This window comes from Pongo pygmaeus, chromosome 7, assembly GCF_028885625.2.
Source record: "Pongo pygmaeus isolate AG05252 chromosome 7, NHGRI_mPonPyg2-v2.0_pri, whole genome shotgun sequence".
Classification (NCBI taxonomy): Eukaryota; Metazoa; Chordata; class Mammalia; order Primates; family Hominidae; genus Pongo; species Pongo pygmaeus.
Genome location: NC_072380.2, coordinates 98,862,651 through 98,880,266, shown reverse-complemented (window position 1 = coordinate 98,880,266; position 17,616 = coordinate 98,862,651). Strand labels below are relative to the sequence as shown.

Here is a 17,616-nt window from a genome sequence, read left to right as displayed (position 1 = left end):
AATGCCTGATAATTCGTCACTGTCTCCCATCACCCCCAGATGGGACTGTCTAGTTGCAGGTAAACAAGCTCAGGGCTCCCACTGATTCTACATTATGGTGAGTTGTATAATCATTTTGTTATATATTACAATGTAATAATAAATAGAAAGAAAATGCACAATAAATGTAATGTGCTTGAATCATCCTGAAACCATCCCCACAACTGCTCATCGGTGAAAAAACTGTCTTCCACAAAACTGGTCCCTGGTGCCGAAAAGATTGGGGACTGCTGGATTAGATTCATCCTCAGGGTTCCATCTAACTCATGACTTCCCACTTTGACCCAAACTCTTAGAAAAGTAGAACTATTGCCAATTTTCAGAGAAAGTTTGACGAAGATGATTTTTACTGGTGTTGCAAATATTGACTGTAAGTTTAGGTCTAATATTACTTAGAAGTAATATTAAAAATTATGACATCACAGCACTTTGCAAATTTTTTATCACATTTGACTTTGCTGGTCCCAACAGCTACCAACCAGTATCATATGCCTCACATAGTCGATGGCATGAAGAACTGAATTCAGAATTCCCTGCCCTAGTCATATCACCTATAACTTACTTGTTTAGTGAGAATGGGGTTTAAGATAGAACAAAGCACGTCCTTTTGTAATAAACAGGCTGAGATGGAAAAAGCCCTGAAGACCATTGCTTATACTTGAGAGTGACTTAAATTCACAGTGAGTTACAAAATACTGATGATATCTTAAGTTCTGTTTCAAAGAAAGCAGAAATGAGCCTAGAAATGGAGAAATTCTACAGGACTAAGAGGGTACGCATTCCAAGGAAAAATTTTACCAGTTTTTTACCAATACAATTGTATTCAGAGCTTGCCATTATTAAAAGTGGAATTTCCTGGGTACAAGAACCACTGTCTAACCTATGGCTCTGTTGTGAATCAAAATAACATTTCTCCCAACTTCATTCAAATCTCCAATATCCTCATTCAAATCTGTAACACAGCTATACAGCACTGAATTTCTCATTGTCCAAAATGGAATAATTTCTAACAACTTCATTCTATATGTCAGCCCATTTTTATTTAGCATCCAACATGCCCTAAACCTAAGATACACTAAGGATACAAGAGTGAATAATACAAACACTTTGATCTCAAGTTGCTCCAAGTGTAGATAAAAACACACACTCTGGTGATACTCTTCCTCCAATACCTACCGCATGTGTGACCTTAGAGAAAGTCGACAGGCTTCCTGGGATTCCAGTCCTTATCTAAAAACCAGGAGTGATGACCATATATTCATTAATGCCAGGCATCAATGGGAGGCTGGAGGAATTAAGCAGGTAAGGATAAGACAGTAAAACATAATATAAATATTATGTACTAATATGATGTTAATGTTGATACTTTCTCAGGTACTCTCACTTTATAGAAAAAAGAGACATTTACAAAGCAATCCTGTCTTTTCATACATCAGAAAATTTCCTAACTGTAAACAAAATGGAGCTGGGTTACCGACAGAAAAAACCCCAGGATGTAATTCTTTTTAATCACACAATAATGAAGCAATGTATATCTCAAGAAAATAATCATTTTCTGGAGGAAAAAAAAAGAGAATAATAATAGTTCTCAAACACATTATAAAATATAATGACATAATAATGCAAACTTTATTTCACTAGGCCTAAATCCAAATAAGAAAGATTTAGTCCTAAACCAAAGCTGCCCCAAAGCTAGTGGCATCTTTTCATAAAGTATTCATTAGGGGACAGGATCACTTAATTGGTGAAACTTAAATTCTAAGTTTTTACTATATACAGCTGCTAGATTCAGTTTGCATGACTTGATCCATGTGCTATCCAAGTATGTTAATAAAAAGTCATATTTAGATTGGTTCAAACGTTTTTCTCTGAGAAAATCCAAGCCGTCAGCTAAAAGCTATCGATGTAAGTGTTTGTGTGTATTCCTGCTAAGAAAAGTGCTAATTGTTTGCTTATCTATGTTCAGGCTTATCTCCTAGGTTGGTCTCACGCTTCCCATTGATCCGATTTCCTTCACTGGTGCTATCTGTCCCTGAGCCCACCTAAAGGATAAAAGGGGAAAGAAGACTAAACACATTTCTCCACAAAGGGAGACACTTTTATTTTCTTAAAATTTAAAATTAATAAAAATGAAAGTTGAAGTTTCATCAGTTCTCCCCAGACCCATTCTCCTTCCTCCCTCCCTAAAGGTGGCCACTAAGATGACCCTCATCTGAGGATATCCTACCACTCCTCATCTTTATCATTTTACTTTATCGCCATATAAACATAAACTGGTAGTAGTGTGTTTAGATTTTTGTAGGTGGAATCATACTGAATATATTCTATATTCAGACTACACTATTGGTTGAGTTTAATCATATATTTAAATATATATAGTTTATTTTATTTTTATCTTTATTTTTATTTTTTAATTAATTAATTTATTTTTTTAAGACAGGGTTTCACTCTGTCACCCGTCTAGAGAGTAGTGGTGCAATCTTGGCTCACTGCAACCTCCGCCTCCCAGGTTCTAGTGATCTTGCCACCTCAGCCTCCCAAGTAGCTGGGACTACAGGCACGTGTCACCACGCCCAGCTAATTTTTGTATTTTTAGTAGAGATGGGGTTTTGCCACGTTGGCCAAGCTGGTCTCAAACTCCTGAGCTCAAGCAATCTGCCCACCTCAGCCTCCAAAATCTGGGATTACAGGTGTGAGCCACCACACCCGGCTGATCTGTAGTTTATTTTAACCACTTTATGATATTCCAATCTACAAATATTCAATATTTTATCTGCCCATAGATTGACAGTATGTTGTTTCCAATTTTTTCAGTATTGAAAAAAATACAGTCTATCCCATGGTATCCACAGGGGATTGGTTCCAGGACCCCTGAGGAAACCAAAATCTGTGGCATAGTATTTGCATATCACTTACCCACATCTTCCTGTATACTTTAACTCATCTATAGATTACTTATAGTACCAAATACAATGTAAATACTAGTTATACCGTATTTTTTGTTTGTATTTTTTTATTGTGGCATTGCTATTTTTTTTTCTGAATATTCTCCATCCACAGTTGTTTGAACCCGTGGAGGTGGAATCCATGGATACGGAGGCCAACTGTGCGCCACATTTTCAGGATTTCCTCTCATTTGGTCTTGGGGTCTATCTTGGGAGAGTGGCCATAAACTCTAGCCTTGCCCTCAGGGGGTTCCACAGGATGGGTGGTGGCTGTTCACAGTGTGCCTTTCATGGGATACTTCTTGATCCCGTTTGACGACCTCATGCCTAGGTGGTCGACCATGAACAGACATTTCTTTCACAGGGAATTTGTTTATATTGGCCGACGCCCTTGTGGCTTTCTTCTGACCCGTGTCCAGTTTATTCCTATAAGATAGCCACTCCCTAGGAAAACCCTGTACTGGAAAAAAAAGTTAGATTTGGATGTGTCAGTCAGGCGAGACACAGAGGAAGCAGCACAACAAAACCCATGAAGTAATAGAAGCATTTTTATTACTTACAGATCCCAGACAGAAGAGGGCAGCACGCCTCACAGGGCCAATGGGAAAGGGGAACACTCGTGCTCAACCAGTGGGGAGAGAGAGAGAATGGGCCAAAGCCTTTTTGGTATCAAGGGTGTTGTTACCCAGGGAGGTCTCCCAGGGGAAGTTCTAACAGGTTGGTTTACAGCAAGCAGACATGAGTTCCACGGGGTCTTGCTGTGACTGACAGGTAGTCACTGTGGAATATCTGCTCGTCCACGTGGGCTCTGGGGGTCAGTGGGGCAATTCTAGTCAATTGCATCCAGCTGTACCATAGAGAGGTGGTCACCGGGAGGCAGTGGTATAAAGCAGGTATCTGGATCAACCACATTGAGGAACTGGGAAGAGGTAGAGAACTGGAAACCTTGTCAAGAGTGACTGATCCCGCTTCCAGTATGAGAAAGTTAAACTTATATTCAAAATTGGTGCCAAGGCAACATAAAATTATAAGAATTTACTATATACACACATATTTGTGTGTTTGTATATATACATATATTCTGATTACTGTGGCAGTAATTCTGATTTTATATGTATATAATTATATACATATAAAATAGAATACATATATTTTATATGTATATAATTATATATGATTTTTATAATATATATTTTATATTATATATCACATGTACACATTATATATACATATATAATTTTTATATTATATACATATTTATATGAAATCAGAATTACTGCCACAGGAAAACAATATTTAAAATCACTAATATTTCCCATGAATATAACTTAATATAGTTGGGAATTTTCATCAAAATACATTCTGATAGGAATTGTTCAAAGAATAAAAATTTCATTTTTGATTTACAAATTATAATTAAAACCTTAAAAATTAGTGCCAAAAATTCAAATTATTTATATGAAAACAAATATAAGTGGGTCTTTTGAGATCTTCTATTTCTGATCATTTACAATGTAAATCTTCTCCATGGACATAAGTGACCGAGAGTTACCTTCTTTGCAGAAATATTCCAGACATGTACATGTTCAAGAACTTCCAAGCATATTTCAAATGGATTTTCTTTACCATATCAAAGACACACATTTTCTTTAGTGGAGAAGATCCAAAAATCAATCCAAAGTCTATTTGCCTTTTTCTAGGTGAGTTTTAAATGGATCAGAATACCAATTTCTGAAGTGAAATTATTCCGAAATGATGACAGCATTTAAAGAAATTAAGCACTTGGGCCATTTATTTAATTTTTACTAAAAACAAAAGAGCCATGCCTTTTAGAAAAAAATTATGTTTGTAATTTTCTTTAGCAAATATGGTAACCTATCAGACACAGTAGGACTAAAACAAATATCAATAAACATGTATACTTTGCACAAAGCAAATACATAAAAAGCAAAGAAAAGGTAAATTTCCCTCTGCATAAAAGGGCCTTTGTGCATCTTTGCAAATACAAATCATCCTCATCCTCAAATGATTCAAATTTTGTTACCCAAGTGAGCACTTTCCTGGTGCTTCCCCTCTCTCCCATCCCACTCCCAAGCAAAATTAACTCTCTTTATCTTATAAGTTTTATGGATATTTGTGGAATGTTTTATGACATGATTATCTTCTACCATCAATTACAGCTTTTCTGCTTACTTACAAGATCACCCCAACTAGACTTACTTTCTTTCATCTTTAATTCCTCCAAGGTTATCATACAAAGCCTTGCTCAAAACAGCTTCTCATCAGTACTTGTTAGACTGTATTAAGAAGGTATGTCTTCTGGCCTTGGCCTTTTTTTCTATCCTAGAGAACCAAAAGCTATACTTTCTGAAGTGATTTTTAAAAATTCTAACACCACATTCATCTGAATGCTTCTCACCAATGGCTACTTGGAGATACTTCAATCATAAATTATTAGCTTGCCTTATCAGTCAAGCAACCCTGAAGTCTAAATTTCATATGGATCTAGGTCAAGTGTCTGCTACTGAAGCTATTACAGAAAACTGGTGATTGCTAAAGGAATGATTGTCTGATCCACAAATTGGAAGCAGACCCTTTGCTTCTCCTTTCTCTGCCACTGACTCTACAATTAGTTCACAGCAAAATCATCATTCCCTCAAGGGGTGGACAGGACCACCCACAAGAGGAAAGCTGTTACATGTTAGCAGCTCTGAGAGAAAATGAAAAAATATATATTTGTTGAAAGCAAAAGATTCAAAACTACTATGTAAGTGAGTTTTTTGTAGCACCTAAAGATTTTTCTTTAGCTCATATAGATATAATTATTTAAACAGATGACAAATATAGACCTATAGCCAAACAGTGTTTCTTACACTATTAAAGTGAATATGAACAATCATTCACTCAACAGACATTGCTTTTCTATCTATTGTGTACTTTTTTTTTCCCCTGCCTTAAGAAGATAATTGAGTTGGAGAAGAAAGATAGACCAGCCTGCAAGGTTAAATAATAATTTAATCTAACGATGGTGTGAAACATGTTTTAAGAAAGAAAAATATCTAGCAAAGATTTTGATCTATGTTGATCCTAATATACTAACAATCTATTATTAGTATATTATCATTAATAGCTATCATTAAGTACCACATTAAGTTTTTGTTATAAGTACCACTTTTATCCCCATTTTACAGGTTAGGAAACTGAGGATGAGAGGTTATGTAGCGATGTATAGTAGAGACAGGATTCACACCCAAGTCTATCTGAGCAAGATCTAAATTCTTGCCATTATACTATAGGTATTTTTTTCTAAATTTTGAGTCATGACATGTCCATAGCCATTGGCAGTTAATATTTTTATGCTAATGCAAACAATATATATTACTGTTTATTTTCATTGAGTTTTGAATTCATTTAGAATATTGGCCTTTTAGTTGTTTCTATAAGAATTATTTTTCTTTTTATATAGGGTTGTGATACACAGATGATTTATGACATGTTGCTAAGATTGAAATCCGTTCTCTATTTGCCTGGTGACTTTGTCTGCAAAAAGGTGAGTGCATGCTATTTTTCAAATGCACAACTAATAAATGCATTTGAGGATTTCGGACATAAGTCAAGAGCATTGTTTAAACAAAATTTGTTCAGGGTGAGTTCCATAGTATAGAAATAATTATGATATATAGCTCTGTACAGCAATAATGTGCTCTCAGAGTTCACAAAGGAACAAGACAATATGGATTTCATTACTTATATTATAGGATAGAAGTGTGGGTAGTCTGAAAAACTGCTTTGTTTAAATGTTAATTATCAATCGTCACAGCTTATTAATTTCAAATATTTAAAGTAGAGGAAAAAGTTACAGAAGCGATAGGTGGTTCAGCCTTTTTTATGTCTTCGGCAAAATATCAGTTACCTTCATTTTGCTCTCCCAAGTAGTGAATAATCAATGCCACATTTTAAAAAACTGTACTGTACTTTTTATGAATACAAAACAATACACGTTCATTATTTTAAAATAAAAACATAAGGACATAAATTCCACCATCCAGTAATAACCACTCTTCATATATTTTGGCCTATCTTTTTATACTGACTGATGGATAGATAGAGCTTGTGTTATAAAAGTGGCATCATACTGTACATATGTTTTGAAACATGTTTTGTCATGTAACAATATATCATATGAACACTTTATGTATTAAGTAATCTACAATATGATTTTTTAAAGCTTCATGATATTTCAGTCTATGGATGTAAGAGGATCAATTTTCAAATGTTTGCTATTATAAATAAAATGAACATCCCCTCAGATAAATATTTTTGCATATTTCTGATCACTAACTTGAAGGGAGAGGAAAGGAATGATGACCCTGGGATTTATATCGTGAGAGACTAAACCAAAGATAAATGCAATAATCAAAATTTAAAAAGAAAAATGAGTAGTTCAAAAAATGCAAGACGATCCAAGACCTTGGTGAGTTCACAAGTGAATAAAGATGAGAGGCACTTTTATCATTTCAAAATAATGTGTTAAATGCTATCGTCAAAGCAAGCACAAGCTGTTGTAGGACATAAAGGAGGGGCACCTGGTTACTGGTAAGACTTCCTAGAGAAGATGATGTCTGAGCTAAGTCTTGAAAAATGAATTGGAGTAAACCAAGTAAAAGAGGAAATAGGCGTTCTGGGTAGAGGAAAGAAGTGTGAGCTAAAGCAAAAAGGAAAGAACTGTGTCTATAGAGGGAGTGCAGAGAACTATAATAAGGTAAATGTTAGAACAATTTTAGAATTATTTATTCCACAAAACTCAGTAAATACTTCTCAATATGATGAGCCAGAAACAGTGGTGGGCACTGAGCAAAAAGAAGATGGTTCTTGTCCTTTAGGGGCCTACCTTTCTAGCGCATGGTATTCAATTCACAGTGCACATCAGAATCACCTGAATGAAGACGTCCGGGCTCCACCCCTCAGTGATTGATTTGGTCTAGATGGAGGCCACATACCAGTATTATTTAAAAGCTCCTATACGATTCTAAAATGCAGCCAAAATTGAGAACCACTGGCTTCATGGGAGAGACAAGCTATAAACAAGTGAAATTAAGTCAACGCATAATTCCAAAATGTGCTAAGTTGTATAAAGGGAAAATAGAAGTTTCCAGAAGAGTATGTAGTGGCAAAGACACTTAATTTAGATCCAGGGTTGGGAGATGGGGAGGTTATTAGGTTGTCAGGAGTGACCTTTGAAAAATCTAAAGATAAATAGTTCTTTAGTTAAAAAAAAAAAGTGGACAGGATGGCATTTTTTATGAAGACTTGGAGCCCTGAGCTGAGAGGCAAGATGGAGCTTGGCATATCCAAGGAACAGAAGCAAGTGAGTGATGGAGACTGTGGTGAACGACAAAGTCAAATGGAGTATGAGGTACTTCAAGGCATCAGGTGGAGATGCCAAGTACACAGTGAAAATCAGTCTAATGAGAGAGGATGGAACTGGGGGTTACTGGGAACTGTAATATAAAGGAAGCAGACTTCAAGAAAAGCTCAAGGAAAGGTCAGAGAAGAGGGCCTTGCCTCTAACTTTGAAGAGCTCTAGTGTTTGAAGAGATCAATGAAGAAAAGTCAGAGAGGGCAACTGAGAATGAGCTTTCAGAGATGAAGGGGGAAAATGGAAGAGAGATTATGATAAAATGGGAACCAAGAATATACAATCCCACACAAATTAGTCCAAGTTAAAAGAAGGCAGATTGGTGATATGAAATCAATTTTATTAAAATGGGAAATACAAGCTATAGTGCAGTCCAAGAACCCCTTGGGGGCAGTGGTGTACTGAAATGACATGACTTAAATACACCAAAACATGTCCTTTCATTTGGGGCCAGTAGCAACAGAGATTGAAAATTGTGATAACTCACATAAACTTTAGCACCTGTGCCCCTAAGCAGTGCAAATTTGTTTAACAAAGTATGAAATGCAGAGTAGATGCAGCCTTCTCATTTGTAATTTCTTCTTCACATCACATTCATCACTCAATAACAAAAACATCAGTGGAGACAAATGAGGCAGGAAAAGGAATAAGTAGGTGGGAGAGTGCAGGGACCAGCCCCACAGGGTCGGTGGGCTTCTCCCTGTGTGTGGCGACGAGAGAGTGTAGAAATAAAGACACAAGACTAAGAGATAGAAGAAAAGACAGCTGGGCCTCGGGGACCACTACCACCAATGCTCAGAGACTGGTAGTGGCCCCGAATGTCTGGCTGTGCTGTTATTTATTGGATACAAAGGAAAAAGGGGCAGGGTAAAGAGTGTGAGTCATCTCCAATGATAGGTAAGGTCACGTGGGTCACGTGTCCACTGGACAGGGGGCCCTTCCCTGCCTGGCAGCCGAGGCAGAGAGGGAGAGGAGACAGAGAGAAAGACAGCTTACGCCATTATTTCTGCATATCAGAGACTTTTAGTACTGTCACTAATTTACTACTGCTATTTAGAAGGCAGAGCCAGGTGTACAGGATGGAATGTGAAAGCAGACTAGGAGCGTGACCACTGAAGCACAGCATCACAGGGAGATGGTTAGGCCTCCGGATAACTGCCGGCGAGCCTGACTGATGTCAGGCCCTCCACAAGAGGTGGAGGAGCAGAGTCTTCTCTAAACTCCCCTGGGGAAAAGGAGACTCCCTTTCCCGGTCTGCTAAGTAGCGGGTGTTTTTCCTTGACATTTTTCGCTACTGCTAGACCAGGGTCCGCCTGGCAACAGGCGTCTTCCCAGACGCTGGTGTCACCGCTAGACCAAGGAGCCCTTCTGGTGGCCCTGTCTGGGCATAACAGAAGGCTCGGACTCTTGTCTTCTGGTCACTTCTCACTGTGTCCCCTCAGCTCCTATCTCTGCATGGCCTGGTTTTCCCTAGGTTATGATTATATAGCGAGGATTATTATAATATTGGAATAAAGCGTAATTGCTACAAACTAATGGTTAATGATATTCATATATAATCATATCTAAGATCTATATCTGGTATAACTATTCTTATTTTATATTTTATTATACTGGAACAGCTCGTGTCCTCGGTCTCTTGCCTCGGCACCTGGGTGGCTTGCCGCCCACAGGAGAGTAGAAACGAGGAGACACTAGAATGACAAGTCACATTTCTTTAAGAGTGGATTTACATGATAGTAGATATTGACAGAGAAGAAAGGCTGTTACTTGACAGGACTTGAGACAGCTGAATTCAGCCTTGTTTTGCTTATCGTTTTCACAAAATATTGAAGGCAAGGGGAAGGAAGAAAATACGTTCAATTTGAGGTTATCTATATAATTTAAGAGATGACAGCATTTGGGGCCAAGTTTGCTGACCTACTTAATCCCCAGGATGGTTCAGAAATTGACTGAGTGGTAGCTTGGGCTGGTTGAAAGAGTGGGAGTTTTCTTCAGATGCTCTATGGCAGGGCAGAAATCACCTAGAGCTCTTGTTAAAGCACCAATTTCTGGGACCTCATTCCCAAAAATTCTTATTCATATTTCTGCAGTAAGAACTCTCAGTAAACTGAGAATTTGCACCTCTAAACAAGCTCCTAGTGATGCTGATGCTGCTGACCCAGGAACCACACTTTGAGTAGCACTGCTCTTTTCTGATGGGGTGCCCTTGAGTGTCATAAAGCCCTCATGAGCCTTAGAAATAGCTTCCTACACAGAAAACCTGAAATTTTGAAGGGCACTATCTCCAGGGGTTACCTCACTCTACATGAAGCTCTTGTTTTTTCATACTTTCTCCAAATTAGTCCACACACTAACAACCAGAGCTTGGTTCAATCTTATTTTGCACATGCTGTCAGCCCTTATTCTCTGAGGAATGTCTACTTAATTTGAATGCTAATTAAACTTGCAGAAAAGGCTTAAATTAGCCTAGAAATATGCAAGAAATAGTGGAAGTTTTGGTTCGTTGATTATGCCAGATCTCCTTGGAAAATTATTGAAATGATCATTAAAAAATAATTAAAAGAGGTGAACTGTATTTAAGTACCCACTATGTACTTCTACCTTCAGTCAGTTGTAATAACTGCCTTTGAAAAATCATTCCAGTTCCTTGAGAATTACTTCACGCAAAGAATAAGGAATATGACCCTGTCCTCATCATTACTTCCTGAAGTATCTCTTGGAAAACTAATTTTCAGACATCTTGCCTTATTTTTTAATTCATTCATGGCTATTTTATTGGTTTTTAAGAGATCAGTTCTGATATTGGAGTCACCGTTAGATACGGTCTGTCTTCATGTATTATATAGAGTCAGATGACATAGGTGCTGCTAGTTCTGGCGCTGTCACCTGCAAGCCTTATAAGTTTGCTCAAGACACTTAATTTTTTAAACCTCGACTACCAATTTTTAAATAAGAGTAATGATACCTTTCCTACTTGACTTCACTCGGATTTTTGCAAGAATTAGATGAATTAATATCTATGAAATGCTTTACAGCTATAAAGTAGCATGTTCTGCTAGAACAAATATAGGAATTAAAATAAGGAGCTATGTAAATGTCAGATAATGTAATGATTTTTTAAAGTAATATGCAAAGACATGATATTGTTATTAGCATTAACAGTATGTAAATAAATATAAGATCCATGTATATTGGAATTTCTACTTTCAGCTGTTTTTGAGTATAAATATATGCTTAATATTTTGCACAAGCCAGGTGCAGTGGCTCACGACTGTAATTCCAACACTTTGGGAGGCCAAGGCAGCAGGATCACATAAGTCCAGGAGTTCAAGACAAGCCTGGACAACATGGCAAAACCCTGTCTCTACAAAAAATACAAAAATTAGCCAGGCATGGTGGCTTATGCCTGTGGTCCCAACTGCTCAGGAGGCTGAGGTGGGAGGATCACTTGAACCCAGGAAGCAGAGGTTGCAGTGAGCTGAGATCATGCCACTGCACTCTAGCCTGGGCAACAGAGCAAGACCCTGTCTCAAAAAAAAAAAAAAAAACACCAAAAATTTTAATTTAAAAATGTATTTTGCACAATGCAAAACTTAAACATATTTCTTGCATTGCTGTTAGGAGATGTGGGTTCTAGGCTTCCTTCGCTTCTAATTACCAAGTCATATAACTTTAGCTAATTGGCTAAGCCAATCTGTGCCTTTGTTTTAATTTTTGTAATAAGGAAATAATAGTACTTATTCTACCTTCCTTATAAGAGTAATGGGGAGATAAAATAAGAATTTCAGCTTCCTGGATGTTAACTAAAAGGTGGAGTCTGATAACTTTAAATACAACCTGGCAATTATAAAGCAACAATAGTTGATGTTCAGGAAAATAAACCTAGGTGTATGGAAAGAGTTTAAAATCTCCCAGAGAATAGTGAGGTTATATTTTCCTCATTCATAAATGAGTGTCTCCTATATGTCAAGCCTGCGTTCAGCACTGGAACAAAGTAGACATTCTCTCAGCCATCTCAGAGAGTAAACTACAATCAATATTTTTTTCTTCCAAAGAATGATATAGGCTAAATATTTTTAAAAATAAAAAATAAAAAAAATTTTAATCTCGAGTTGATTTTAGTGTATTCTCATTCTTTCAAAGTATGGTTAATGAGAATATTTGATTAACTCAAATAACCCAGTCCCCTCCTAAGCCAAGTAAGTGAATTTATTATATTAATGCTATTTTTTTTAATAGCTCAAGGTGATCAAGGCACTACTCATTCAGACTAGCCAAATAGTTTGCCTAGTGTTATGCAATCTGGCCTATTTAGAGTTTAACAGCTTTTCTTGACCTAAGTGCCATTTAGGTCTCTTGTAAGACATTTATTCCTTTTGGAAGTTAGAGCAAGAAGATGTGTTCCAAGGGCCTCATAACCACCCACTAGTTTGGTGATTTACTTGTAAGAACTCATACAATTCAACATAAAGCTATATTTATGGCTTAAGATTTATTATAGCAAAGGATAAAATGCAGGAATAGCAAGAAAAAGATATACATGGGCAAACACGAGAGAAATCAGACGCAGGCTTACTAGGTCCTGTTTCTATGAGGGTCACATGGATGCATTTTTCTCTCCAGTGTACCACAGAGACATGAGCAAAATATCTCCACCGGGGGAAGCTCATGTTAGTCTTGGGTCCAGTGTTCTTAAATGGGGCATATAGCTGCATGACCAGACATGATTCAGACTTTCAAACTATGTATGAGGTACACATCATAAATCTTTGTGATTATATTAAATAGTGTTGACAGCCTGATACATCGTGCTATACTGGCTCAGGAATATAGAATAACACCATTAACCAGTGGCTATGTGAACATTCCAGGAGTTTAATTCTTAGGGCTTGAACAAAGGTCATTGCCCTGGTCCCAAGAGTCCCCAAAGATAGGCAAGAACTGAGTAAAACAACTTGCTGCATTAATACTTTATCGCAGTATGGAATACTAATAATAACTCAAAGATCTCCTATGCCCCAGTTCCCCAAATCAGACATCAATGCCATGGGTAGAAGAATAGAATTGACCTTTGAAAGGCTGCAGTCTACGTTCTTTGGCTAGACCAAGCAACTTCTTCCAAGCATAGTGGTGGTCATCAAAGCCAGGTTCGACCATGCTTAAAATCAATTACTTCCTCTACCCAGGGTCCTTCCTAAAGCAATGTGCTAACTGAAATATCTTCATGTATCCAAGGGAGGCAAACAGTACTCACGTGTTGAGAAGTATCATCTTCCTAATCATTTTCTTTCACATGATATATTCAACCAATGTCTCTAAATACTTTAGGTCTTAAGATAATTAATTGTACACTAATGTTCTTTGCTTCCTTCATTTATACTTACTCCTCTAAAAGAGTTTATATTTCTTAATTTACAGCATAATTATCAAGAATAAAGTAACTACCATTTCCTCTTTATATTTAAAATGTAGGGAGAAATTGGCAAGGAAATGTATATCATCAAGCATGGAGAAGTCCAAGTTCTTGGAGGTCCTGATGGTACTAAAGTTCTGGTTACTCTGAAAGCTGGGTCAGTGTTTGGAGAAATCAGGTATCTGAAAGATACTTCATAAATATTGAAGTCTATCATTTGTCATAAAAGTCTTAGGTAGTAAAATAAGTAAAGTTCCTGCTCAGATTTATCAAAGGTTTGATTGTGCTGAGAGTATTTGTAAAATAAGGATTTTCATATTTCTATTCATCCCTTCACCAAAGACACCTGAGGAAAAGAACTGGGTCATTCAGCTCTTTAGTCCAGGACCTAGAGCAGTGCCTGGCATAAAACAGATGCCCAGTATATGATGAATGGATGTGCGAATGAATTAGTTAATGAGAGAAGAGGTTTGGAGGGTTCGTTGTTACCAGATTGTTGGAAGACTAGAATGCCTTGCTAACAAGGGGGTCTTGAGTAGGCTAGTGATGTGATCATAGCTGTGGGACTAAATTTCCTGAGTTTAAACTCCAGTTTCTCCACTACTGGCTTTTTTCCTCTGTTACTTGTCCCCACTGTTCCTCAGTTTCCTCATCTTAATAATTAGGATAATAATAGAACATATCTTAAAGTGTTGGTAAATGAGTTAATTCACTAAAAGCACTTAGAACACTGCCTGGCATCTATTAAGAATTCAGTAAATATTAATTATTTTTACCATTGTTTCTTATTGGCCAGGAAAAGTTTATCCTAGAACAAGAAAGTCCCCAAGAGGAAAAATATAGACAGCAAATTTAAGCATTTTGTGGGCTAAACACTTCTATATGCATTATCACATTTATTCATTATTCAACCAAAAAATATTCATTGAGTGCCTAGTACGTGCTAGATTGTCAGGTATTGCTCTTAACTCTAGGAATAAACTATATAAAAATATTAGACAAGATATGGACCCTGACAGAGCTTATAGTCCAGTTGGGGAAAACTGGTAATAAATAGTTTATTAGCTAGACGAGATGAATTCACATTGTAATAACTACTATGAAGGAAAAAATGGTTAGAAAGTAACAGGACACAACTTAGATGCAGTGGTCAGGAATGACCTCTCTAGGGAGATGATATTTGACCTGAGATTTGAAAGAGTAAAGGATCAGCCATTCAGAATTGGGGGAAGAGCCTCTCTGATTACCAAAGGGCTAGAGGTAAAGCAAGTTTGTCTGGTCAAGGGGTAGAAAGGTCAATATGGCTGGAGTACAGTGAATAAGAACACTGGGGAGATGAGGCCAAATAGGTGAGCAAGACCCAGATAACATGGTCTTTTACGCCATAATAGGAATTTATGTCTTTTTCTAAATATGAATGAATGCCAGTAGAGGGTTTTAGGCAAAAGAATGACACACTCTGAGTTATTATTTTAAAAGACGACTTCAACAGCTGTGTGGAAACGATACAGTAGAGGACCAAGAATGAATAGAGACCAGTTAGAAGTCAACTGCGGTGGCTCAAGTGAAAGATGATGGTATCAGGAACTGGGATACTGGCTCATATGATGAATAGAAGTGTACCCTGTCAGGCAGTTATTAATATATTCATTTCATAACTGAGAAAATTGGTATCTGCCCAGGACACCATTGCTAATGAATTATAGGGACAACATTCAAACCTGGGTCTCCATGGATCGGGGTCCAGTGATCTTTATACCACATCACAGAAGAAATTTCCAGTCTCTAATTTCGTAGCTGCTAAGAAGTTATCTTCGTGTTCCAGAAATATGGATAATTTTAGATGACTTCATATTAGCATTGTTAGGGATTCTTTGGAATGTTGAAGCATGTTATTTCTCTGTTGTTAATGTGGCTTCTCTTTTTAATTCTTTTTTCCTTGTTTAATGACTGATTATTGTTAAGGTGATCCTCTGAGGATCTTGCTCTTGGGCAGCGGTGGAAATACTTCTCAGAATGTACAAGACCTGAGTTCTTTGTCTGTTTTCTGTCATTTCCTTCCTGGGAGTCCTTGCAAAAGTGATTTAATATTTTGTGACTTAATAATCACTGTAATCTTCAAGGTCATAAAACATGCAACAGTTTAATCTGAAACACTGCAGAAATTAATTAGCTGACCTTTCCCAAGGGTTGAGTACTCCCTGAAGAATAAGCTTTATAAATACAAGTATGTTAATTGCTGATATTATCATCACAGGAGGAAATACCCTAGGAATTGAATCCAGGTGTTACTGAGTTGCAACTGAAAGTAATCCTAGATTCCTGACAGCAGCTTCTCAAATAAATCTCCTATTACCCATTTGGTTTCTAAGGCCAAATTGAAACCAGTAGAACAGACAAGCTTTAAACTTGCTCAGTAGTTTGGTTGATTCAAGTAAAAAGGAGCTTTTTGCCTTGATTCTCTTTTTGGCTGTGGTTATGGGGAAACAGGATGCATCTGCCTCTTTCCAGATACCCACAGGCTTCACAGGCCCACAGCTGTCATACGCCCCTGAAGCTCTAGTCATTTATTCCAGAGCTAGAGGTATGCCTGCCAAACATCCAGATACTGGAAAGATCTAGTAATAGTGTTTACTACTCAAAAATGCTGTGACCTTTGTTAAAATGAGCTAAATCCAGCACTATCATGTGGCCTTTAAAAGAGTTCTTTTTCCTCAGGAAAAAATAAAATAAAAAAATTAAGGGCTTTCAAGGACATTACATATTAATCCAAAAGAGCAAAACCCTGACTAAAATATAGCTTTACAGCCTGTCATTGAGAAAACCCAGACCACATTTCCAGTTATCATCTGAAGAATGCAGATACCCCATTTCTAAAAGAGAGACCCAGGGTCTGCTGAGAGTTGGCCTTGTGGTGGTTCCAACTCCATCATTTTCCTTACATGTACATTTAGTCCCAAGTCTTATTCACTGAATGTATTTAACCACTTCCTGTCTGCATTCTGTTTCTGTTAAAATGTCATTTTTCTTAAAACACATCTGAGTTTTTATTCTTGTGTTGCCATTATGATTTCAATAGGATTTTCTATTGGTTTCATCTCTCTTCGGAATATCCTCTCCCTGGAAATTTTTCATTCCTCCTTCAAATGCCACCTTTTTGAAGCCATCTTTAACCCCTAAAACAACTAGTTACTCTTTATTCTATGCTTCCATAGCATTTCATTCATGCATTTATTACAGTAATTACTACTGATTTATAATTAGTTTGTTCAGACAGGTCTCTCCAGCAGACTGAGCTAGTAAAATGTAAGAACTAGAGGCCGGGCGTGGTGGCTCACGCCTGTAATCCCAACATGCTGGGAGGCTGAGGCGGGTGGATCACAAGGCCAGGAGATCGAGACCATCCCAGCTAACACTGTGAAACCCCGTCTCTACTAAAAATACAAAAAAAAAAAAAAATAGCTGGTCGTGGTGGTGGGCACCTGTAGTCCCAGCTACTCGGGAGGCTGAGGCAGGAGAATAGCATGAACCTATGAGGCAGAGCTTGCAGTGAGCCGAGATCGCGCCACTGCACTCCAGCCTGAGTGACAGGGCAAGACTGTGTCGCACAAAAAAAAAAAAAAAAAAAAAGAACTAGAATTTATCCATCTTCATATCACCAGCAGCTACATAAACACTATATACTAAGTGGTGATTTTTACTTATATCCTGCCTCCATTCAAAAATAATTTGCAACAGCTCTTCAGCAATTTTTAATTAATTAAGTACTTAATTGTGATTTGATAGAAACAAAAGAA

The 17,616-nt window shown here is 37.3% G+C and overlaps 1 protein-coding gene across 1 annotated transcript in view; it reads left to right on the top strand.

Moving 5' to 3' along the window:
* Positions 1-17,616, top strand: part of CNGB3 (cyclic nucleotide gated channel subunit beta 3) — a 165,210-nt gene that overhangs the window by 127,392 nt on the left and 20,202 nt on the right. The window contains exons 14-15 of the mRNA XM_054498565.2: positions 6,451-6,534; positions 13,879-13,997. Of these exons, the coding sequence (XP_054354540.1) occupies positions 6,451-6,534; positions 13,879-13,997 (203 nt within the window). The remainder of the gene's footprint in view (positions 1-6,450; positions 6,535-13,878; positions 13,998-17,616) is intronic.